The sequence below is a fragment of the Strix uralensis genome, chromosome Z, assembly GCF_047716275.1.
Source record: "Strix uralensis isolate ZFMK-TIS-50842 chromosome Z, bStrUra1, whole genome shotgun sequence".
NCBI lineage: Eukaryota > Metazoa > Chordata > Aves > Strigiformes > Strigidae > Strix > Strix uralensis.
This window is the reverse complement of record NC_134012.1, coordinates 71,128,916-71,154,505: the sequence shown is the minus strand read 5'-3', so window position 1 is coordinate 71,154,505 and position 25,590 is coordinate 71,128,916. Positions and strand designations below refer to the sequence as shown.

At 42.3% G+C, this 25,590-nt stretch overlaps 1 protein-coding gene across 3 annotated transcripts in view; it reads right to left on the bottom strand.

Moving 5' to 3' along the window:
• Window positions 1–25,590, bottom strand: part of CDC42SE2 (CDC42 small effector 2) — a 93,833-nt gene that overhangs the window by 2,878 nt on the left and 65,365 nt on the right. For all 3 annotated transcript variants that reach the window (XM_074855435.1, XM_074855437.1, XM_074855436.1), the window contains one exon: window positions 10,265–10,366. In XM_074855435.1, the coding sequence (XP_074711536.1) occupies window positions 10,265–10,366 (102 nt within the window). The remainder of the gene's footprint in view (window positions 1–10,264; window positions 10,367–25,590) is intronic.

Sequence of the window (25,590 nt, the reverse complement as noted above, 5' to 3'; positions counted from 1 at the left end):
AACCAGAGAAGTTGACACCATTACATTAAAAATATAATAGACAACTTCCAAAATATCTGGACAGTATCTGCACTATATGGCTAACTTCAGATAGTTAAAAAAAGGATTTTCTAAACCAAAAAGGAGCTTTTGGTTTGTGGAAGGTTTTTTGTTTATCCATTTATGTAACAGCATACACTGCTTTCCTTAATTGCTGCTACTCCTTTCAATGGCAGGGCATTTATTATTTAAATTATACTCAGTCTATCAACTTCCCTGGAAAGAGTTTATTTGAAGGTATTTTTAGACTGATGCAAATTAATACATAAAGAACATCCCCCCCACACACAGACATGCACATCCCTCTGTGGCTTTCATTGCCTTTATCAACAAAAAGGAAGGGAATCCATAGTTCTTTCCTGCTTGTGCTGCATGAGTCAAAATAATAATCTCCAAGTGCCCACAGGAAGACAACTCCAGCCTTAAAGATTTGGTCTTTTTCTCTCTGCACCCCAGACCATACATAACAAGTACACAATGAACACAAAATAACATATTCCTTCAAGGCAACAGCTTCTGAAATTGAACTTGCAGCAAAGCCTATGCCTGCAGGGCACCACTTGCAATTACTGCATGTATGTTTCTTTGGAGAGACCTCAAAATATCACTAGAAAGCTGTATTAAAACAGTACTGGAGACATATTTCCATTAAAACAATACTAGAGAAATATTCCCAAGTAGCTTGCACAATACTTTCCCTGTCTACAAACACAAAAGAAGTATATTCTTTTCTGCAGCAAAGCAAAACACATGCACGCACACAAAATGAATCAGCACAACTTTTACACACCGCTTCTCAAACCAATATGAAAAAAAGAATCTGTTTTAGGATCTCTGTCTTCAACAGTATGGCATACTGCAGTGCTGTGCAAAAGATCTGATTTTTATGTATTTAAGCAGTGTGATGTAAAACCATCTTCTACCTTGGTGCTGTGCTCAAATAAGTGATACAGCTGCCGCAAAGCAATGTTATATTCACATTTTTCTTCGGGGAAAAGTGTTCAGAGCCAATACTCTAGTGGGTCTCATCAGACTACAAACTCAGTAAGGAAGTGTGAAATGCAATCACATTCATGTGGTGGTGTTTAACATCTTTCACATTTCACCAAGCTGGTCATCTTCTTCACCAGGCATCTTGTATTGCTCATTGGAACAAAAGGAGTCTGAATTTAGTCTTTTTTTCCACAGAAAATAATTGATCTACACGTAAATGTATTCACAAGAATGACTTGAGGATACCATTAGTTTCACCTGTATGAACCCTGCCTCTAGTGAAAAAGAGCTAGAAAAACATCTCCAGGCTATGTCACCTTCCAGCCTGACAACTTGCCCATATGACTAAATTTGGTGAACAGCAAATCAACACAAATTGCAAGGCTAAAGTGTAAATTTTTATGAGTAATTCTTCTACAGGTTAGAATACTTGTGTCACACATATATAGGTGTTTGTGTTAGCGAGTAAGGAAGTATCAGTATAAAATGCAGATGCTGATACACCTAAAGCAAAGAGAATGCAGCAAATTAAACTTGATTGCATTAACAGTTCAGTGGCTATTTTATGAAAACTTATATAGGAGACATACAATGTTAAAAACACTGAGGAAAAAGCAGGTCTAAATTTTAGGCTTATAAGGTGGTAGTCTTTCTGAAGCATCCTCTTTTTGAGGTAGTCTGAGCTGCAAGAACAAGCACTTTCCCAAAGATGCTATTGCCTTCCTTTGATGATACATAACAGTAAGTTGGTTCTCTCTTATGTCTAATTTATAGTATAAGGATTTAAAGATTTTGGAAAGGGAAGAGGATTGCACCAATTAAAGATCATACCATCTGCTGTGCTGCTTATCTATCTCATTAATTTCCTTCTTTCCTTTTCTTTCCCTCCCTTTTAGAATTAGGAAATAGCACAGATGGTCGTTCAGAAAGAAAACAAGGGAAAACTAAGAAAAGGATGGAATACATGAAATCAAAAACTAAACTGAGGAATATGAAGCAGAAGAAGAAAGTGAGAGATTTTGCCATGGAATATGAAGGTAAAATAAGAAAGAAAGCGGTGGTAATGAGAAAGAAACAGTGCATAGGGGGCTCCTACTGTTCAAGCATACCTTTGACAAAGGAGCAATGCACTCTACAGAGAAGGCAAACAAAAAAGCAAAATATTTCAGTAGTCAGAGAACTGCTGTACTCAGAATCATAAGGATATATAATGAAGAACAATGCTGATGAAAAAACACAGAGAGCAGATAGGTGGATGAAGAACGAAATTTATATGGGAAAAGCTAATGTAATTGCAGGAGGTCCTGCTAAGGTATTTCAGAAGAGAGAAAGCACAAGGAGGTTCACGAAGGAGTATACTATAAAGGAAATTAAGCAGCAGAAAAACATGTGGAGGTTAACACTGTAATCTTGGCATTTACACTGTGAAGAATGAACAAGGACACTGGATGCAATATTAGCACAGTACGTCACTGTTGAGGTTTGAACTCGTCCAGCAGCCAGACGCCATGTGGCCGGCTGTTCACCTCCCCCCTCCCTGGTGATATAGGGGAGGGACAAAGAGAAGAGAATTCGTAGGTTGAATAATGAGAAAGAATTTACTAAATATAACAAGAGAACAACAGTAACAATAGTGAGTCCAAAAGAAACAGGTAAAATGCAGCAGTGGCTTACTGAGCGCGGTGACCGCCCCCACAGCAACACGTGACCGGACCGGAACCTGAAAACGGTGGCGCCAGAGAGAGCCCGCGCCCACCTGTATCCCTGGGCATGGCATCACATGGGATGAAATACTCCAGTGACTGATCGGGACCCACCTTCTAGCTGCACTCCCTCTCAACCCAGGGAAAGTTAACTCTATCCTGGTCGAAACGAGGACAGTCTCCACCCCTTATTCCATACCACTGATGTTGTGCTCAGGTTCCAAATACATCCTAAGGAATCACCACCCTCTTTTTTTCCCAGGTCTCACAGATATCATTCCCTCAGTCTATGGGCCATCCTTCCACAATGTCTGCTGAGTTCATTTAGTCCATAACTTTGGGTTTCATCTGTCATGACAGTCTATAAGGCTGGAGGAATGAGGTGGAGTTGGCTCAGTCAGTGGAGCAGGAGGCTTTGGATGTGGCACAGGAATGTTGCAAGGCACCAATTGCCATAACAGGGTTATTTGACAGTTCAGTTCATTGGCTATTCTCACCTAAAATCAAATCTCTCTGAGGCACACATCGGATCTCTCCATCCTTCTGTATTAGCCACCAAGTGCACCCAGGTCCTTGGGCAAAAGTAATCCCACACATGGGTTTACCTTTACCCAATGCAGGAGTAACCTGGACCGTCCTACCCAGCATATTCCTAATGCACACTACGGGGGCTTTATTCCCATCCATGGTATGTAGGAGGTTTGATTGAGCAGGGCCAGCTTGCTTGGCAGATCCTCTGGTATTGACTAACCAGGTGGCTTTTGCTAAATGCACATCCCAGTGTTTGAAAGTTCCACCACCCATTGCTCTCAGTGTAGTTTTTAGCAACCCCTTGTATCGCTCAATTTTCCCAGAGGCTGGTGCATGGTAGGGAATGTGATATAGCCACTCAATGCCATGTTCTTTGGCCCAAGTGTCTATGAGGTTGTTTTGGAAATGTGTCCCATTATCTGACTCAATCCTTTCTGGTGTGCCATGTCGCCATAAGACTTTCTCCTCAAGGCCTAAAATGGTGTTCTGGGCAGTGACATGGGGCACGGCATAAGTTTCCAACCAACACATGGCTGCTTCCACCATTGTAAGCACATAGTGTTTGCCATGCCGAGTTTGTGGGAGTGTGATATAATCGATCTGCCAGGCCTCTCCATATTTATATTTTGACCATTGTCCTCCATACCAAATGGGCTTTAACCGTTTGCTTGCTTGATCGTAGCACATGTCTCACATTCATGGATTACCTGTGCAATAACGTCCATGGTTAAGTCCACCCCTCAGTCACGAGCCCATCTGTATGTTGCATCTCTTCCCTGATGGCCTGAGGAGACATGGGCCCAGCGAGCCATAAATTGTTCACCCTTATGTTGCCAGTCCAGATCTACTTGAGTCACCTTAATCTTAGCAGCTTGATTCACCTGTTGGTTGTTCTGATGTTCCTCAGTGGCCCAGCTCTTGGGTACATGAGCGTCTACATGGCGTACTTTCACAACCAGATTCTCTACCCGAGCAGCAATATCTTGCTATAATTTAGCAGCCCAGATGGGTTTGCTCCGTTTCCACTGCTGTAACCACCCCCACAGCGCATTTGCCACCATCCATGAGCCAGTACAGAGGTAGAGCACTGGCCACCTTTCTCGCTCAGTGATATCCAAGGCCAGCTGGATGGCTTTCACCTCTGCGAACTGACTCAATTCACCTTCTCCGTCAGCAGCTTCAGCGACCCGTCGTGTGGGGCTCACACAGCTGCCTTCCACCTTCGATGTTTCCCCACAATGCAACAGGACCCGTTGGCAAACAGGGCATATCGCTTCTCATTATCCAGTAGTTTATTATATGGTGGGGCCTCTTCAGCACGTGCTACCTCTTCCTCTGGCGCCATTCCAAAATCTTTGCCTTCTGGCCAATTTGTGATCACTTCCACTATTCCCGGATGACTGGGGCTCCCTCTTCGAGCCTGTTGTGTGATTAATGCAACCCGTTTACTCCACGTGGCATCAGTTGCATGGTGTGTAGAGGGGACACTCTCTTTGAACATCCAGCCCAGCACTGGCAGTCGGGGAGCCAGGAGGAGCTGTGTTTCAGTACCAATCACCTCTGAAGAAGCTCAGACCCCTTCATACGCTGCCAGTATCTCCTTTTCAGTTGGAGTATAGCGGTCCTCAGATCCTCTGTATCCCCGACTCCAAAACCCCGGGGATCGACCCCGAGTCTCCCCTGGTGCTGTCTGTCAGAGACTCCAGGTAGGACCATTCTTCCCAGCAGCAGTGTAGAGCACATTTTTAACATCTTGCCCTGTCCAAACTGGCCCAAGGGCTACTGCATGAACTATTTCCTGTTTAATTTGTTCAAAAGCCTGTCGCTGCTCTGGGCCCCATACAAAATCATGCTTTTTCCGAGTTACTTGATAGAGAGGGCTGACAATCTGACTGTAATTTGGAATGTGCAATCTCCAGAAACCCACAACACCCAAGAAAGCTTGCGTTTCCTTTCTGTTAGATGGTGGGGACATAGCTGTTATTTTATTAATCACCTCCTTTGGAATCTGACGATGTCCATCTTGCCATTTTACTCCTAAAAACTGGATCTCTTGTGCAGGTCCCTTGACTTTACTTGCATTATGGCAAAACTGGCTCTCAGAAGGATTTGGATTATTTTCTCCCCTTTCTCAAAAACTTCTTCTGCTGTATTACCCCATATAATGATGTCATCAATGTACTGTAAGTGTTCTGGGGCTCCACCCTGTTCCAGTGCAGCCTGGATCAGTCCATGGCAAATGCTGGGGCTGAGTTTCCACCCCTGGGACAGTCGATTCCAGGTGTATTGGACACCCCTCCAGGTAAAAGCAAACTGTGGCCTGTATTCTGCTGCCAGAGGGATGGAGAGAAATATGTCGGCAATATCAATCGTGGTGTACCACTTGGCTGCCTTCGACTCTAGTTCATACTGAAGTTCTAACATGTCTGGCATGGCAGCACTCAGCGGTGGCGTGACTTCATTCAGGCCATGATAGTCTACTGTCAATCTCCACTCTCCATTAGACTTGCGCACTGGCCATATGGGGCTGTTAAAAGGGGAGCGCGTCTTGCTGATGACTCCTTGGCTCTCTAGTTGACGAATCAGTTTATGGATAGGGATTACAGAGTCTCGATTGGTGCGATATTGCCGTCAGTGCACTGTTGAAGTGGCAATTGGCACCCGTTGTTCTTCGGCCCTCAGCAATCCCACAACAGAAGGATCCTCTGGTAGACCAGGTAACACAGACAGCTGTTTAATTCCTTCTGTTTCCAAGGCAGCTATACCAAAAACCCACTGATACCCTTTTGGGTCCTTAAAATACCCTCTCCTGAGATAATCTATACCAAGAATACATGGAGCTTCTGGGCCAGTCACAATGGGGTGTTTTTCCCACTCTTTTCCACTTAGGCTCACCTCGGCCTCCAATACAGTCAGCTGTTGAGACCCCCCCGTCACTCCTGAAATACAAATGGGTTCTGCTCCTTTAAAATTTGATGGCATTAGAGTGCATTGTGCACCAGTGTCCACTAGAGCCTTATACTGCTGGGGGTCAGATGTGCCACACCATCGAATCCACACAGTCCAGTAAACTTGGTTGTCCCTGTCCTCCGCCTGGCTGGAGGCAGAGCCCCTCTAATGTTGGTCATAACACCCGCTAATGACAAATGGGTTAGTGTGGTGTGCACGGGCTTCAGTCTCATCTTGATCACTCACTTCTTGTGAATACAAATCAGAAGTTCTTCTCATAGGATCATGAGCAAAGTTGACCTTTCTGCTCTGTTTGGGCACTTGATTACTGGAAACCGGAGCAGCATTTCTCCTAGAAGAACCGCGTTTTGTACTTGTTCTTCCTTCCAGCTCACATACCCGCTTTTCTAAGAGGTAGGTAGGTTTTCCATCCCATTTCTTCATGTCTTCTCCATAGTCATGCAGGCGATGCCACAGCTTCCCCTGTGGTGTGTACTGGTTCTCTCGAATAGAGAAACAACTGCTCCTAATAGCCGAGATTCTAGTCTGTGCAGGTGGGGAGTAGGACACGTCCTCTTTAAATTGCTGGAAATCTTGAGATAATTTGTTCACAGCCGCGATGATGAGGGAAGAGACACTTTCTTCATATTGTCGTAGTCTGCAAGCCAGTTCAGTCACTGTTGGTCCCTCTTCGTCTCTCCAGTCCATTAATGCTAATGCATTGACATATGATGATGGTGTGCTCCATACAAAATTCTTCCACATGGGTGGGGTGCATCAGACTTCATCTGGATCTGTGGGTAGCTGTGCATTATCTTGGTCATAGTAAACCGTCTCCCACATGGCTAGCTCCCCTCAGGTATTGAATGGCTCTCTCCATAGTGGTCCACTTACTTGGCCAACATGCAAAGTCTTCCTTGAAGGGATACCTCTCCCTCACATTTGACAGAAGTCACCTCCAGAGACTGAGATTTTGTGTCTCCTTTCCAATGGCTTTGTCACTGCCCCCTTCCCTAGACAGGGATCCCAGCTTCCTGGCCTCCCTGCCCTCTAGTTCCATGCCACTGGCCCCGCTATCCCAGCATCGGAGCAGCCAGGTAATGAGTTGCTCACCTGGATGGCAGCTGAAATCTTTTCTTATGTCTCGCAACTGACTCAGGGATAAGGATCAGGTGACTATCACTGGCTCTGTTCTCATGATGGGCCTGGTTCATCATCACCCTGTACACTGTGAGGGGATTTTCTTGTGTATTTCTTCTTATGTATGGGAGCAACTGACACCGTCATGGGTTGGTTCTCTTGTTCAGCTGCAGCACATGTCCTCGGGCTTGTAGTGGCTGCAGTTTCTGTTACTTGGTTACCAGGTGCAGAGCCCCTCTCTTCCTCTTGAGGGTGCTGAACAGTGTTTAATAGCACTCGGTAAGTGTGGGCTAGGCCCCAGCATGTTGCAGTGAGCTCTGCCTCTCTGGAATTACCCAGGTGACAACATACTTTTTCCAAATATTCCACTAGTTCTTCAGGATTTTGCACCTGTGCAGGAGTGAAGTTCCAACTGTTGTAGGTACTTGCCCATGCTATCCCACACCCCCAGCCACTCATAATTCTCCAACGTTGGGGTAGATTTTCAAGTGGTACTCTTAAATAGTTGCTTAACCATAAACAAAACCAGAACCACATTCAGGAACACACTAGCTCCTAACAGCACGGCAACCATGTTTATGTCAACATTCCAAGGATACTTGAACTCCCCAAATTTCTCAAGCACAATTGTAAATAGCCCCAGGGCCAATGACTGCACGCTATCTTAGATGAGCATCACATAGTACAACAGAAACAAAACCTTAATCCAACTCTCAGGGAAGGTGAGCAACAGCACAGGAAACATGTATTGCAAATGAGGAGATAAGATCTTAAGCAGCCAAGCAATCCACATTTTACCTCTTTTGTTGTTATCTCAAAAAAAAAAACCCCTCAGTGCCCCACCGTTGGGCACCAAAAAAACGCGTGAGGTTTGAACTCGTCCAGCAGCCAGACGCTAGGTGGCTGGCCATTCACCTCCCCCCTCCCCGGTGAAATAGGGGAGGGACAAAAAGAAGACAATTCATAGGTTGAATAATGAGAAAGAATTTACTAAATATAACAAGAGAACAACAGTAACAATAGTGAGTCCAAAAGAAACAGGTAAAATGCAGCAGTGGCTTACTGAGCGCGGTGACCGCCCCCACAGCAACACGTGACCGGACTGGAACCCGAAAACGGCGGCGCCAGAGAGAGCCCGCGCCCACCTGTATCCCTGGGCATGGCATCACATGGGATGAAATACTCCAGTGACTGATCGGGACCCACCTTCTAGCTGCACTCCCTCTCAACCCAGGGAAAGTTAACTCTATCCTGGTTGAAACCAGGACAGTCACTACAGAAGAGGCAGGAAGACAAGTAGTGTAAAAAAGTAAGAGATTTGTGCTTCTGAAGAGAGAGAGGAAAAAAGGGATTATTTTTTGCATACAGATCCCTTCTATCCGGGATCAGAAAGATCATTTCAGCAGCACATTATCCAAACGAACAGAAGTGAGGGAAAGAGTTAAACAGTTATGAGCATTCAAAATTAAAAAGTCTATGTAGAGAGACAATAATCATTACCTACTATCTGGAGATGAACTGGATATTACGCAAGGCAAAGATGAGGGCAAGCAGGGGGAAATCTGAGGTGAAAGAGCATAGTTTCAGGCAATCACCACAAACCTCATGAGGCAGCTCATCTGTGAGAATGAGGAAGGTTCTCACAGGAAGGACAACAAACATTATAAAACCAAAAAGACATGCTTTAAAAAAAAAAAAAAACATAAAGAAAACTCACTTTCTTATTTTATTATTTCAATTTATAATGGCTTTAAATGTTAATGCAATATATGCATTAAATAAGTGATTAGCTTTAACTGAATTCTATCAAGCTGAAGCTGTGTTTCCCCATTTAACTTGGTTCAGATATTTTAGTACAAATCACTTCCAATCCATTATGTTGTTTCTGGGAAAATGTAGTATATTGTTTGTCATGTCAGATTTTCCAGCTTTGCCCTTCTCCAATACGTACTTAGTCACAAAACTTTTTGTCTAATCTCAATAAACTGTAAACTAGTTGAACCTAGAAATGACCTCACTTGCCTACATTAAAATCATGTTTTTCCTTTACAGCTCTGCTCTCTATTCTGACACCTCTGACAGAACTTTGTTCTCCTTTGTTAAGAAGTATTTGTCATTATTTTAATCTCAAAACATTTATTTTCTCTTTAAAGAGGATTAAGGTCAAGAAGTATTTTTGATCATTATTGACATACAACCTTTTTATAAATTGTATATTATTGACCTTAAAACCAGATTGACATTTCACATAAATATGAAGCTGTACAAAAGAAATCTATCCCCACGAGCTGATTGCCAGTATCTATCTTAGCCTGTTTTTCACTTTCAGAGAGATAAAAATATTTATTGCTCCTATCATCTACAGGAAGCCACAAAACCTTGCCTGTGACATTGTTGCTCACTCTGGAAATAATTCACACTGCAAATAGGGCTACGGAGTATAGAAAAACCTCAACAAGGACACCCAAAAATATTTGTGTGCACCGTAAACCAAGGTAAGTTAAGAGTTTTAAATGAATTAGATTTAAAAGCATTTAAGGTAAGAAATCTGGTCAGTTTTAAGACACTTCAAAAAGTTTTCTCTAAAATACTCTAGTATATTTTCAAATATACCTCTATTTTAGTTCATACATGCCATTGGAATGAATTTTTAAAAAGTATTCTCTACACATAGCCTGTATAGAATTGTAGAACAATTTATACAGCATCTACGATGTACAGTCAATAAATATAAGAGTTTTAAAAATGCTATTCTATACTCTTGAATGCAAGTGTTTAGGACTTGGAATTAAGATGCTAGCAGGTTGTTCTTCAGTTTTATAGAGATTCTTTCTTACAGATGAAAGACTCATTGCATCAGCCACAATATTCTTTCTAAGATGAAATATTCTTCATCTGCTCATGCTTACTGAATTCACTCCACTGAATAGGTCTCCTGATCCTATATGAGCTGTGTGAACAAAATTTGTTGGCTCCCCAATCATGCTTCGGTCAATCCGCCGTCGTCTTTTCTGAAAGGAAGGTAAAGAAACCATTTAACTGAGTCACTGAAAAAGCAAAAACAATCTGTGTCATAAATGTAAAAGTTAACTGTCCACAGGATATTTCATACACTGTAAGGTATTTTCATAGAGTCAAAAAGCAAAGTCCAAATCCCCACATTAACCAAGACATTGGTAATACTGTCTTTTGTTTTTACTTGGAGGATCTATAGCACATCGTTAGACCAGCACTGATACCACTTCTAACATTTACGCCAACAGAACATTTGTAAATAAACTTACTACATTCCATGGTTTATTAAGCAATATTTGAAACGTTTTATATAGTAACTTCTGCTTATATTTGTATTTAAATCATGATGCAACTGATCAAATTTGAGGTTTAGTCATTCAAAACCAGAATTAAGGATCAAAGAGCATTAGTATAGTCTATGAAACTGCTAATTTACAGAATTTCTGATTTGCATGCAATGGAAACTTATGTCACTATTTGTAATATACTTCACGGTGATGTTCAGAACAATGCCTTGAGTTTGATCAGGGTTGGTCAGAGACATATCTTTACTGAACCCTGTATACTCAGATAACTTCCAGTGTGTGTGGTTGTGGAGTGTGAGCTGAAGGCATGCAGTGTGATAGTAAGGCAGGATGCCAGGTTGGGGACTCTGATTCCTCTGCCATGAGACAGAAGGCAAGAATTGCTTAAACTCTGCCTCCCCTTTCTCAGAGTCACAGCTTCATTTTTTATTAATGTAATAACATGCAAATGAAAAATTGGAGGCAGGAAGGACTTCCTCTAATTAAAGCCACTTTGGTTGCCTACCTTCAGCTAAGCATTGCATCTAAAGGAATAAAACAAGAAAACCCTATCCTCATTTCTCAGACCAGAGACAGGGAGCTTACACAGAGTGAACCATGCAGTGTTGCAGTTGCCATATACCTGTATCCTGTATCTGAATATAAAATAGCCATGAAGCACAGTATGAATATCTCAATTTAAGGCCTGTCATACAAAATACAGTGTAACAGATAAGAAACTACTTGAGGTCAACTAAAAGCTTCACACCACCTTAAAGTGCACTCAGTCTCATTTTTAAAGGGATCTCCGTTTCTAATCTACGATGAGATCGTAAGACCACCCAGACTCGAGACATGAACGTACATGCCTCATGAGTGGGCTAGCTGCTATTGAAACACAGCTACAGATTACATCTTTATGAATCAGAGCCCACAACTATGAGAATACATCATGGTGTTTAGCCAGCAACTATGAAACACACTTAATTGTTTCCTGTACCTTTTTTCCATTACTAAAACCAGATTTCAGTAGGTTTCAGTACCTTACAGCATCATATTAATAGCTGGGGTGAGGAGAAATGCATAAAACCCATTGAAACAGCAAAACAAAATGACCCATCTATGCCAAAACTGTTAGCGAATTTTCTACTCCCACTAAATCTGACAAGATCAAACAAACATAACAACATCTTCATGTAGTTTGAGAGCCTTCATAGAGAAATGTTTATGGAAATTAACTGAGATGTCTCAATTACAGAAAAAATTAGTAGAGTTCATAGAGCCATAAATAGCCACAACATTATCTATTACCACATCCCAACAATGCATTAATATTTCAATCTGTACATCAAGCTCACTTATACATACAGCAAATGTTTTCTTAGTTATGCATGACATCAGCTAGTAATGCGACTAACTTGTGGGGAGAGATGCCACACCAGGTTTATGCTCACACTGGATGAGAAATGCTTATCTGACATGTTCAGGACAAGGAGCATCTCCACCAGGTATGATGATTATTTTAAATGCACATTGCTGTATTTACACAATATAGTATTGTAATGTATTGTGACTCTGAATCAGAAAGAAGCTCTAGAGAGCTGTATGAAACACACTGCTCCAATTAAAACACTTTAAATTGCTTCAGGTCTGCAGTAGTTGTCCCTCTCCTTTTAAAAAAATAACAGCCAGAGTCAGATTCATTTGTATGTCCAAACAATACATCCATGATTTCTTGGTTTTAGTTGAGTTTTGAAATGCAGGCTTTTGATGCAGAGAAAATTTAGACCATCTCAAAGTTTTTGGATTTTTTTGTTTATTTGTTTTGCAAACAATCAAACTCTTTCTTTGGGCAGCTCAACTTATTTTCCTCCTTCCCTTCTTGCTAAGATCGCTGGCATGCCAGTAACAGAATCAGTGCTGGATCTTGTGAACAGCTGAAAACGAATCTGCAGTATTCATCAGCTAGTAAAACAGTAATCAACCACTAGCTAAAGTGAATTGCCATCAAATCCTGTTTCTTGTCTTAAGTGAGTTTCTTATCAGAGGCCATCAGCCAGTTACACACTGGCATACACCCACTGATTTGATCTTCTTGAAGCAATAGAACAGTATTTAAATGCTCTGCTATATTAAGACTGTAATAAAACATACATGGTATTTGTTATTCAAATCTCAAGGGGAAAAAGAAGTTGTAGTCACGACATTCACCTCCTCCCCGCAACTCCCCGGGGCTGGGGAGCTCCCCCCTCCCGGGGCACCGTTGCCTTGGGGGTGGGGGCAGCTGAACTCCTCCCGCTGCTGGCTCCAGCTGGGAGAGGGCTTGTTCCCGGGGCGCCACCGGCCCGACCCGAGCAGCGTGCCCAAGCCGAGCCCTGGAGCAGTATCGTGGAGCCTGGCCCAGCGTGGGGCAGGGGGGGCGGAGCTGCCCCCTCCCCAGTCGGGAGGGCCCGTCCCGAGCACCCAGCTGCCCCGGGGGGGTTGGGGCTGGGGCAGGGGGCACCGAGCGGCCCTAGTGAGGCTCCGTAACGCCAAATTAGCGTTTAGGTTTCTGCTCAGAGACAGGCGGCAGTAAACTGTCTCGAGGGGGCTCTGTGCTGAGCCCCCCCCTTCTAACCCGCTCATACTTGTAACCACGTTAATAGCAAATTGCGTTGTACCTAAACTATGTTGTGGCCGAACAGCTTTGTAAATAAGAAATAAGATATATGTATATAGTTTCTATTGTTAAAATCAGTTGTTAGAAGGGAGCTAAAATGGCCCCCATCTTCAAGCCACTACAAAAACACCTGTGCTGAGTCACCCCCCTTCTGTGATGGAAACCTGAGAAAAGCCGCGAAAACCGGAGAAAAGCCCGCGAAACTTGTTTACAACTTTGCAGACCCCTCAGGGTACGCCCATCATGAATATGGATGAAGCCTACACTATAAAGGGACTCAGTTCTGTCGTGTAAGGTGTGTGTCCTGGTAGAGCAGAGACTCCCGGCACACCCAGCGCTGTTTTGCTCACTCGCCGCTTGCTAATAAAATTTTATTGATCACTAAAAATTGAGAAGTGGTTATTTCCCACTAAATTACAATTAATAACAAAGACCACAAAGTACCTCACTCTGAAAGCAAAACCAAACATCGTTTCTTTTCTGCAGCAGCACTCTGTTTTTATTTACATTATTGTTTTAGGTAGGATCATGAGCTTACTTTAGAAGAAAGTTTGCCAGTCCTCATTTACCATGCTTAAATTTTAATTTCAGAGTAATCTTGGAGTGTACAAATTAGACTTCTTTTGGGTGAAGCTGAACTGTAAGACTAGTTGATGCACTCCCATTGCTAATGGACCATTGAGGCCAACGGACCAGGTGAGCCAGTGTGAAGCAGACCACAAAAGACAACTAATGCACATCATGGTTCCCCAACAGCAACTGTTCTGCTCTCCTACATAGCTACTCCTGCTAGGATGTGCCATTTCCATAGACACAGCCTCAGCCAGAAATAAAATGACCAGTTAGCACGGGTGAGGAGACATGGGGAACTCTGTAAAAAGTCACATCTTTTTGAGGAATGTAACACAGGAGACAGGAATAGGGGAGCATGCAAGGAAAGGTTACAGAGCTTTTACAGAGGACACCATAAACATTAGCTTTGCCAGGATTTCTTTGTGAAGTTGAATTTTCTGAGGCCCTGTACCTGTAAAAATACATGCAGTACTATTGTTCTATAAATGATAAGAATTAACACAGAGATTGATTCTTCAGTAAATTTAGTGTATTTAACTTGAAAGAAGCTGAGAAGCAGCACATTCATCTCTTATTTCAGAAATGAATTGTACACGTATGTTCTTTTCCCTCTGTGTATCACTTATATGCCTTTCCATGCTTGTTCCTAGTGCAAGTCATGTGCCTGAGCTGACAGAGCCGAGCAAAAATGAATTCCCACTAGGCTTCACCCATGCCCTAAACTTCACTTGATAATATTGTACCGGGTCTGGCTGAGCCAGAATTGGTTTTCCCCTGTAGCAGCCCTCCTGGTGCTGTGTTTTATGTTGGGAGCTGGCAGGGTGTTGATAGCACACTGGTGTTGTGGCTACTGCTGAGTGGTGCTTACACAGCACCAAGGCTCTTTCCGACATTGCCCCCCACAGTGGGACGGGGTGGGCAAGATCTTGGGAGGGGACACAACCAGGACAGCTGACCCGAACTGACCAAAGGGATATTCCAGACCATATGACGTCTGCTCAGTATAAAGCTGGGAGAAAGGAGGAAGGGGGTGGGGTCACCCTTGGTCCTCCGAGGCAACCACTACACGTATTGGAGCCCTGCTTCCTGAGAAGGCCCGACATCGCCTGTTCATGGGAAGTAGAGAATAAATCTGGTTGTTTTTTTTTTTTTGCTTCTGCGCACGGACCTTTGCTTCGCTTTGCTTATATTAAAACTGCTGTTGTTTTACGCACAAGGGTTGTTTTGTTTTCCTATCTTATTTTCTTTCCCTTCTTTGCCCTATTGAGAAAAAAAGGAGAACAACAGGTCCATACACTCGATTAATAAGGGACGAGAAAGAGGAGGAAGAAGTGGGTCCTTCAGCAAAGGGGTCAGAAGAGGGAATAACAGAACTCAAACAGGAGGCAGAAACTACCCGGTCCCTGACATCATCAGAACTGCGAGATCTGCGGAAAGACTATAGCCGCCAGCCAGGTGAGCGGATTGCTGCCTGGCTGCTTCAATGCTGGGATAATGGGACTGATGCTCAGCAGCTGGAAGGTAAGGAAGCCCAGCAGCTGGGTTCCCTTGCTAGAGATCGAGGAATTGAAAGGGGAATTGGAAAAGAAACAGGAATTTGCAGTCTGTGGAGACGGCTCCTTTCAAGTGTTAAAGCAAGATATCCTTTCAAGGAAGATCTTACGGACAACTCCCCAGGGAAGTGGGCTACTGCAGATGAAGGTGTCCAGTACAGAGAACTAGCAGTGCTGGAAGTCATCTATAGTGATCCAGATAATGATGAAGCCTCTAAAAATCCAGAGGATGTCCTGTGCACACGGGCCATGTGGAGGAAGGTGATTAAAGGTGCACCATCCTCGTATTCTGCGGGCTTGGCTGCGATGTACTATCCAGAAATGGATATGGGAGAAGGAGTAAGATGTACGCCAACTGTGGAGGCAGTCTCTTCCTGGCTTCAGAACTTTGAAGAGAGTCTTGGTACCTCCTCATCTCTACGGGCGAGTGCCTTAGATGTCAGGAGCACCCCAAGAAATCGGTTCTCTTCCACCCCAGTCAGAGGGAAAGGGAAACCTAGGCACATGACACGTGGAGAACTTTGGTTCTTCCTGCGTGACCAGGGGGAGGACATGAGGAAGTGGGATGGTCAACCCACCTTCAAATTGGAAGCTCGTGTACGTGAATTGCGAGGAAAGACCCCTGCCAAGAAGACAACATCCAAGAAGGTTGTTAATGTAGCTGGCGTGAAACCGCAAGAAAGTAATCAGCGATCTCCCAGATACAGGAAGACTGAGATCACCTCCCTTGGCCCTGATGAAGGAGTTTCCGGCCTGGCACAGCAAGGGTCAGACAGTGAATACTCTGACCAAGAACAGGAATAGAGGGCCCCTGCCTCCAGCCAGGAGGAGGAAAGGGATGATCGGGTGTATTGGACAGTGTGGATTCGGTGGCCTGGCACATCAAATCCACAGAAGTACCAGGCTTTAATCGATACCGGGGCACAGTGTACATTAATGCCATCAAGTTATAGAGGGGCAGAACCTATCTGGATCTCAGGAGTGACAGGCGGATGTCAAGAACTGTCAGTACTGGAGGCCGAGGTTAGCTTGACCGGGGATAAGTGGGAAAAACATCCCATTGTAACTGGCCCAGAAGCCCCTTGTATCTTGGGCATTGACTACCTCAAGAGGGGGTATTTCAAAGACCCAAAAGGATACCGATGGGCTTTTGGCATGGCCAGTGTGAACACAGAGAAGGTCAAACAGTTGTCTAATCTGCCAGGCCTCAGACTGTGGTGGTTTGACCTTGGCTAAATGCCAGGTACCCACCAAGTCACTCTATCACTTCCCCCCTTTCCCTTTTTTTTCTCAATAGGGCAAAGAAGGGAAAGAAAATAAGATAGGAAAACAAAACAACCCTTGTGCGTAAAACAACAGCAGTTTTAATATAAGCAAAGCGAAGCAAAGGTCCGTGCGCAGAAGCAAAAAAAAAAAAACCAACCAGATTTATTCTCTACTTCCCATGAACAGGCGATGTCGGGCCTTCTCAGGAAGCAGGGCTCCAATACGTGTAGTGGTTGCCTCGGAGGACCAAGGGTGACCCCACCCCCTTCCTCCTTTCTCCCAGCTTTATACTGAGCAGACGTCATATGGTCTGGAATATCCCTTTGGTCAGTTCGGGTCAGCTGTCCTGGTTGTGTCCCCTCCCAAGATCTTGCCCACCCCGTCCCACTGTGGGGGGCAATGTCGGAAAGAGCCTTGGTGCTGTGTAAGCACCACTCAGCAGTAGCCACAACACCAGTGTGCTATCAACACCCTGCCAGCTCCCAACATAAAACACAGCACCAGGAGGGCTGCTACAGGGGAAAACCAATTCTGGCTCAGCCAGACCCGGTACAAATATACCATAAAAAATTAGCCTTATAATGTATATACACCACTAAATATTGTAGCAATGAGATCTGACTATAAAGGTGATCTATAAAACAACTGCAGGTCTATGATGCTAGTGCAAAGCACTTCAGCATACACTCACCTGAATATCTGTAGCATCTAAAGAAATGAAAATTTGTTTTAAAGGTATTTCTGATGGAACACATATGTCCCAACTCTTGCAGCCCAACTGCAATGAGACCTTATGTCCTGTGCCTGTGTTTTTTGTGGATGTTTTCCTAGAAGGGGGGAAGTAGAAGAAAGCTCATATTATGATTAGCTAACTTGTCTGTTATCTTTCTTGCTAGTTTAGGTCAAGTTACTGAAACATTTAGTATCAATGGGCAAAAAAAATTTTAAATCTGAAGTATTTATTTTTTTTGCCCCCTTGCCTTGGCCCAAGGCACTTCACACTTTACTAACGGGGGAAGGGGTGACAAGGAGCACAACAGACATGAGATGAGAGGAAGAGACCTACAGAGGGATCTTGGGAGTGGAATATTAAATGTTATCATTTAATGGCTTTACTCAGTTTCTTCACTTAACAAAAATCTTCAGGATTAGGATTTCAAAATACACACCAGGTAATCTTTACACCATGAAAAGAATAAATAATCTTTAAACAGAAGAGATGCAGATTTGTGTGTTAAATGTTTGAGAGGAATGGAAGCAGTCTGAGGACCCATCTCAGAAGCTTTGCTTTGAACATACACTAAGTGCAATGAAACTGGATCACATTTCAGTTACCATAGTAATGAAGTAAAGAATTCATGTCTCTTCTATTCTTAATCTGCAAGTGATGCTTTGCACCCACACAGGTAGCATATCTTTTGCAGTACAAGATCAGAATTCAGAAAGCCACCAACAGTTGCATTACACAGAAATTATTTTAATCCTGCAAGTTTCTTGAAACTTATGATAAGCATTTTTAAACTGTTTAAGCAGTGTAATTTTGAAAAAACTAAACTAATTATTACATGTATTCAACCTACCCTTCAGCAAAGCCATGAGCATTTTTCTGAAATGCCACTTTCATAGTTCAGAGAGCTACTTATTGCAAGAAATTCAAATCTCTAATTTGTTTCTTCAAACAAATAATTGCCACTGATGGGTCCAGAGGCATGCAAAATTTCCTTTTCATTCCCCTCTATTTTTGGCTTGCAGGGAAGAAGTGATTTTTTTTGACTATCTCCAAACTTTGTCCAAAGGCTGGGTGTGGCAGGTGCATCCGCCCAATGAAAGCAGAGCTTCTTGGCTGCTGAAGGGTAGCAGCTCCTGATTGCCTTTGTTCTCAGGGCTTTGCGGTAATTGGGGCCTTTGGCCAACGGGAGCCGCTATTGACCACAGGTCAGATTCGGCCTGGGTATAAATGCAGTCCCCTGGGGGAATTATTTTGAGCTCGTCCCCTGGAGCAGCACGCTGGGACGCAGCTCAAGGAAACTCCTCGAGGGGCCTTGGGTCGGGACGCTGCCCTGAGCAGGTCCTCGAGGTTGAGAGCCCTCACTTGTCAGGTGAGTGATAGAGAGTTTTGGGTTGCTGTTAAACCCTAGGGAGTGGGGCTTTGTTCTGTGTTCTGGGTTGCTTAAACCCTAAGGAGTTGTGCTTTGCTATGCTTTTCGGGTTGCTGTTAAACCCTAGGAAGTTGTTCTGTTCTCCTCTCACAGACATTCAAACCTGTAATTTATGGAGAGCTAGTTAATTCTGTTAACAATAAATTTTTAATTTTTGGTGGTTGGTTGTTTATTTGAGAGCCTCTGTAACACTGGGCTGTGCTTCTCTAGCTCAAGCCATTTCGTAGTGATGGCAACAGTCCTGAATTAGATGTTTTCTGCCTGTATATATACATATAAAAAGTAAAAGTCCTGGAAATTTTTCTCCTTGCACATTTATGCATCCCTCTCTGCCCTTTATGACAAGCCCTCTCAAAAAAAGAAAAAGACAAGATATGCAGAGTAACATCAAGGTCTCAAATAAATCAGAAAGTATTTGAGTGATGTCACTCAAATCCTAGCAGGCTGACAATAATTTTTCTGGAAGATGCTAACAGTAAATGTCACAAGTGAAGTCAAACAATATCATTCAAAGGTATCCCAAAGTCAAGTACCAACCTACATATGCTGGGGATCAAAAGCAAAGAAATCTCTTCTGTTTAGCTGGCAGAAAAGCATGTTCTGCTAAATCTGCACCAGATTTTTTGAGGTAACTGCTAAATATGTATCCAAAGTCTAAGTCTGAGTGAAATATAAACGACACACAGCACTTCAAAGGACCCTGCATATAAAAGCCTGTGTGGATTTGACCTGAAGAAGGCTCCATCTCAGCCCCAGTCAGCCCTCAAATGGAAGTGGTGTTACGGGTGCAGATGAGGAATGTGCTAAGTGGAAACTGAAGAAATTCAGACGGGATGATAAGTTATTGCCATATTGTGAACATGTAGAGTTTCTAAAAGACAATGCTCTTTTATTGAAATTCCCACATCTGGCACTTTTCTCTTACAACCTAACATTTAATTTATCTCCCCTCCACACAGAAGAAAAACTGCCAACTCTTTTTCCCACACAGCAACGCTCTTTACCCAGCTGTTGTCCTGGCTCTTCATATCTTAGAATCTCGGTCAAGTAAACTGTAAGAAACCAGGCAACAGAATACCTGCTGCCCTCAATGTGAGCCTACTGTGGGGAACAGAGCACATCTACACTACACTAGCAACAAATTAATGGAGGGACAGACTGTAACTTTGCACCTCACATTAAGAGTAACAAGTATTGGTATTTAAGTCACAGTAGTAAATCTTTTGTTTTGATCGTTCTTCTCTAAAACTAACACAGATACAGTTGGGTTTTTTATTGAGAACATTTTATTATTTATTAATATCATCAAGCTATCAGAAGCAAGGATAACACTTTCTTGCTGCTAACTTTGTAACATTTGTTACAAGTGTAATTTTTCATGACTGTGCTTCCATACATATATATAGCTTTATCTTATTTTATATGCAGTAAAAATATATTGCACATAATATATTTATGTATTACATACCCATATATATTAATATATCATATATTGCATTTCAAGGCATTTTCTGCCACTTCATATTTATCTGTGTTCCAAAAAATGTAGGGCACAGTAAACTAAATTAGAAAGGAAATAGCATACTGCTCTGAACTATGTAGTCTAATCTTGTGCAATATCTTTCCAATCAGATCCAAATCAGTATGAAGTGATCCATATATAAAATGGCAAGTGACGCACCTTCCTTTTTTTGACACAGTTCTTTTTGTCTTTCATTCTAACTATCTGTAGAAGAGAAACTTTGGTTCACATTTGTCATGATTTCTCCTTAATCCACAAAACTGTATTATTTTTCATAACGTTTTTCTGGCTTCTCTGTTATTTAATATAAAATTTGTAAGCTTGCCACAAAGACTCACATGCAGAAAATATAAGAAGTGTCATTTATTGAGGCATAATCCCTGTGCTTTATAGTCTCCCTTTCTGAATAAAATGATGAGAAATATCTTTTGTATTTTAACTTCAAAGCAACCTTGATACATAATCAGGGAAAACCAAAACAATGCTTTGGCACCTCATCTGATTCAGAGTAAAAGCATCAACTTCTCAAGATTCATTTTCCAGTCTTGCATCAGTCTCTTCTGTAATTTCAGACAATTTTTTTAAAAAAATTATTCTTTAAAAGGAGGGCAGATTGTGTAAATCAAGGTATTCATAACATTCCACATTAGAGTGGGCTATTGCAGCAGCATTTGAGGCTTCAGTGCATCCTATTCACCTGTGAAGATTGCCTTCATCAAGTCAGCAACGCTTACCACTGGCCTGCAGGCTCAGTAACCTAGCTAGGCCAAAAAATACTTTTCCCCTTTTCTTAAATGATTACAGTCATCAAACAGGCTTATCTCTCTTGGCAAGAAGATAACTAAAGAACATACAATTCACCTCTGAAGCCTGGTTCAAGACTTAATAAATACACTTGCTAACTCCCTAATGCGAAACTACCTGATGAACAGAGAAGTGAACGATCCATCTGGATGCTTTAAAGAGCTGCTTTGCAGGATGAGTTTCTGTGCTCAGAGAATGACCACTTACATTTACTACCTCCAAAAATTTTGCTGTTTTCAAAGCAGAAAGATGACTGTGAATTCATAAACACTAGAAAGTTATACAGCTATTAAACTTGTCTCCACAAGATGACAGTTTTTCAGACTGCTCAGTCACCTCTATCTCAGTCATTAAAATGGCAAATACAGTAAGAAGCAATTCACTCTCTACAATAGCTCTCTGCAAGCTTGACTTTTAAGTAAACAGCAGGGTAACCTGAACATGATGAAGTATAACAACTTTTAACCACACCATCTAATCCTTTGCCACACTAAGAGATCTGGAGTTAATACATCTTTCCATACTAAAACAATCAAAATCCCAAACTCTCCTAAAACAAGATAAATCCTAGTAGAGCCCCCACAATTGCTGTTCTTATGGTAGATATGGTAGATAGAACAAATGCCAACAAGAAATATGTTCCTGCTTCTCCTCTGCACCTGCCTAGTGTGCTTGTTTTCATGATTAGGAGCTAGTCTGCTCATACATCCAACATGGTATGGATGCACTATCAAGACAGTGATAGGTAAGTATGTGATTTGCCTTTTATTTTTTTTTAAATGGAACTACCAGACTTATATGGAGGCTCACAACTATTGTGTTTAACCTTCTTTCACAAATAACCCTCAAACAGCAATCCTTTTTCTGGAAAACTTCTGTTACCATTCATTCTAGTGTTAACTTCAGGCTCAATGCAAAAAGTAAGCTCTTTTAATCTGCTAATTTACTTTCTGGGATCTTTGCCACCAATCAAAATAGGTGTTTCATAATTTTTCCCTGAGGACAAAGTGATCTATTAAACTTTTCAATGATAGAACTCTCTGTTGAAATAGAGCTGTTTGCTAGCTTTGTATTCAAGAAATCAGCTGAAACTTCAAAAGCTATGCAGGCCAAAGATAAAACCAAGATAGAAATCTAAGGAAAGGATTTTATCAAAGACAAGATAAGTCAACCATTTCAAGATGGGGGATTTGGATGGTTAGAGGAGAAACTGAAAGAGAAAACACCCTTCGTTGTATTTTCTTTGATCTCTCCTACTTTTTGTATCTGCTCTGAAAAGAGCACCAGCAGCAATGGAGCCCCTATGCTGTGCCACCCAACTGATCCTCCACCCACTAACACACAGGAAGAGCTAGGTACTTGCTCAGAATAGGAAGTATGAGATCACCCTGTAGGATGGCTTTCTGTCCTCCCACATACATGCTGTTCTGCTCCCAAAATAGTCTGATGTGCACAGGATGGCTGCCTGTCTCTCAAGACAAGATGTGGTCTGAGTAACATGTCTGAGTTCCCACTACTGACCCACCAAAATTACCTAAAAAGGTCATAAAAAGTGTCTTTCATCAAACCCTACGTAAAGGAGCTGCAGGGGCAAGGGCGTCCCTTGTATTTGTTTTTGTGCATTGTGTGTTTAAGATGCATTTCTCCACACTTTCCTCCTTAATTAGGAACCTAGAGATTCATGTTAAAAACAACAAAGAGCACATATACATATAAAGCTGGAATGCCAATACATTCCCAACTCTAGCAAAGGGATCATTATGTAGCAAACTAGTACTGCAGAACCAATGGCTGGATGTATAGTATCATCATATATCCGGTACACTATTTTTGAAGAAAAAAAGTCTGTACACCGCCTAAACATTTCCCTGAATATTGCAGTACTCTGAATTTTTTTTCTCAGCTTTTTAAACCCATAAGCTTACACTGACAATTCCAACATTTATACAATCTGCAAGTACTACACAAAAGTTGATGACATTAAAGAGACACCATCCGCAGTAATGTTAAAATTCCCGTCGGGCACTAGCATATGTTTAAAGTTTTAACATCTAATTTAATTTTTGAGCCAAAAGGGACACTGACTATAATATTGAACTGCAGGAGACCACATACTCTCTGAAGAAGCAAGAATGAAGAACTAGACCTTTAAGTTTCAAATGCCTTATGTCAAGAGGACTACTATACAGAAGAAACACAGAGAAGCACAACTAAGATAATATGCAAGATAAAGTAAAATACTAGCCATTCTCTCCAAACTCCCGTATTTCAGTGACAGGTTTATTCTAAAGCAGTATCATGGTATCTAAGCCCAGTGTAATGATGTTCTCACTATTGATCTTCACCAGCTGCAAAATACCAAAGCTCCTACCATTACTAACATTTTTCTCAGTCCCTTACATGGACAGTTTCTAGAAGATTGCTTAAAGAGTCTTGGTTGTTTATGGATCTTTCCAACTATGGCTTCACCAGAACAGAAGCAGAAGGAAACCAGCAGAGGTTTTCATGCCAGCTCTTAATTAGTAACAGAGATAAGTAGCAGGCCTCCAGGACACCCAGCTTTCATCAAATTTTCCAAAAATCCAGGATGCTACCTGACTTCTGTAGCTAATGGAGAGTTAGGAAATTGAGACAAAGGATTGACAAGAGGTAAGTTTTTAAATAAAGTAAGCTGTTATAATTAGCATCTATTAAATTGATTATCAAATATACTCTGGATTTAGCCTTTGGGCAAAATCACTTGGCATTTATTGACTGACTCAAGTGGCCAAAAAAAAAAAAAAGAGCAAATCTGATTGCTTTCTGAACTCCCAAGCAAAGAAACTAGCAGTTCCATTAATATTTAGAAAAAGACAGAAGTAAAAGAAAAATAAAATAATCTAAAATGGCAAATAACTTGACTTTATTAAATCTTCCAGCCTGATTTTAAGTACAACTTCATATTAAATCAATCCATTTTGTAAATGAATACTCAAACTGGACTGCATATTGTTATCTACAACAGCTCCTTTGCTTTTAGCAAATTCAGCACCTTCTTGAATCATTTGAAGTGTATGCCTCTTGATCTGTTTACACAATATTCCATTATATTATGATGGTGTTAGTCATCACATGACAAAACCAGCAACTGTAGCCCATGTTTTCTAAATAAACAGGGAAATTTGCCAGATGAGGTCAAATGACTCTGAAAGACACTAAGTCTTTTAAGAAATGTGTTTAGCTTGCACATTAAATGGAACTTGTTCCATTCCAGATACTTAAACCAACTTTAAGTCACATAGTAAATCAGAATTCATTCCTTGGTATAGCTAGTAAGTACTGTCCTTTTCAAAATACACATTAGCAAAATTTTAAGATATTTATAACTTGTAACTTGGCTGTCACATCATATCATGAACTTCTCTTTCCAATAAGTTTATTTTCATTACTTTTGGTGATTAATGCCTCTAACATAATTTAAAACCCAAAACAATCATCTAAGAAAATAAGACTGATTTTATACCAGAGAAACCATACTTCTTTAATGTCTTTAGACAGACTACGCAGTCTGATTGTAGAGTAACAGGTAATTCATTAAGGACAGCAGGGCATGATGAAAGGAACCAGTCTGTGATGCTGGCTTGTGGTATTGCAGCAAAAATCAGAACTTGGCATTTAACACATATTGAGTTTGTGTGTGTGGCAGGAGTTTTTGGTAGCGGGGGAGGGGGCTACGGTGATGGGCCTCTATGAGAGGCTCCAAGTTGGACCTGCCTCTGGCCAAGGCTGAGCCTAGCAATGGTGGCTGCACCTCTCTGATAACATATTTAAGAAGGGGAATCTGGGAGGAGGGGTGGCAATTGTGACAAGGACACCTGTGCAAACACAGAGGTCAGTGGAAGAGAAGAGGAGGAAGGGAAGGGGGCGCGCCAGAGCAGACACTCCCCTGCAGCCCACAGTGAGAGGGCAGGCTGTGCTCCTGCCACCCATGGAGGTCGCTGGTGGAGCAGATGCCCACGTGCAGCCCATGAAGGGCCCCACTCTAGAGCAGGTGACTGTGCCCAAAGAAGGATGGGACTCTGTGGGAAGCCCCCCGATGTTGTAGTTCAGGGCTGGGAGGACTGCAACATGGGGGAGGGCCCCATGCCAGAGCAGCTCAGGGAGGGCTGCGACCTGTGGGAAAGGCTCATGCCAGAGAAAGTTCATGGAGGACTGTCTCTCATGAGAGGGACTCCATGCTGGAGCAGGTGAAGAGTGCAAGGAGTCCTCCCTCTGAGGAGGAAGGAGCAGCAGGACTGACTGCACCCTCCATTCCATGACCCCTGGGGAGGAGGAGGTAGAGAAATTGGGAACAAAGCTGAGTCCGGGAGAAAAAGGGAGGGGTGGGGGAAGGTGTTTTTAAGATGTGGTAATGCTTCTCA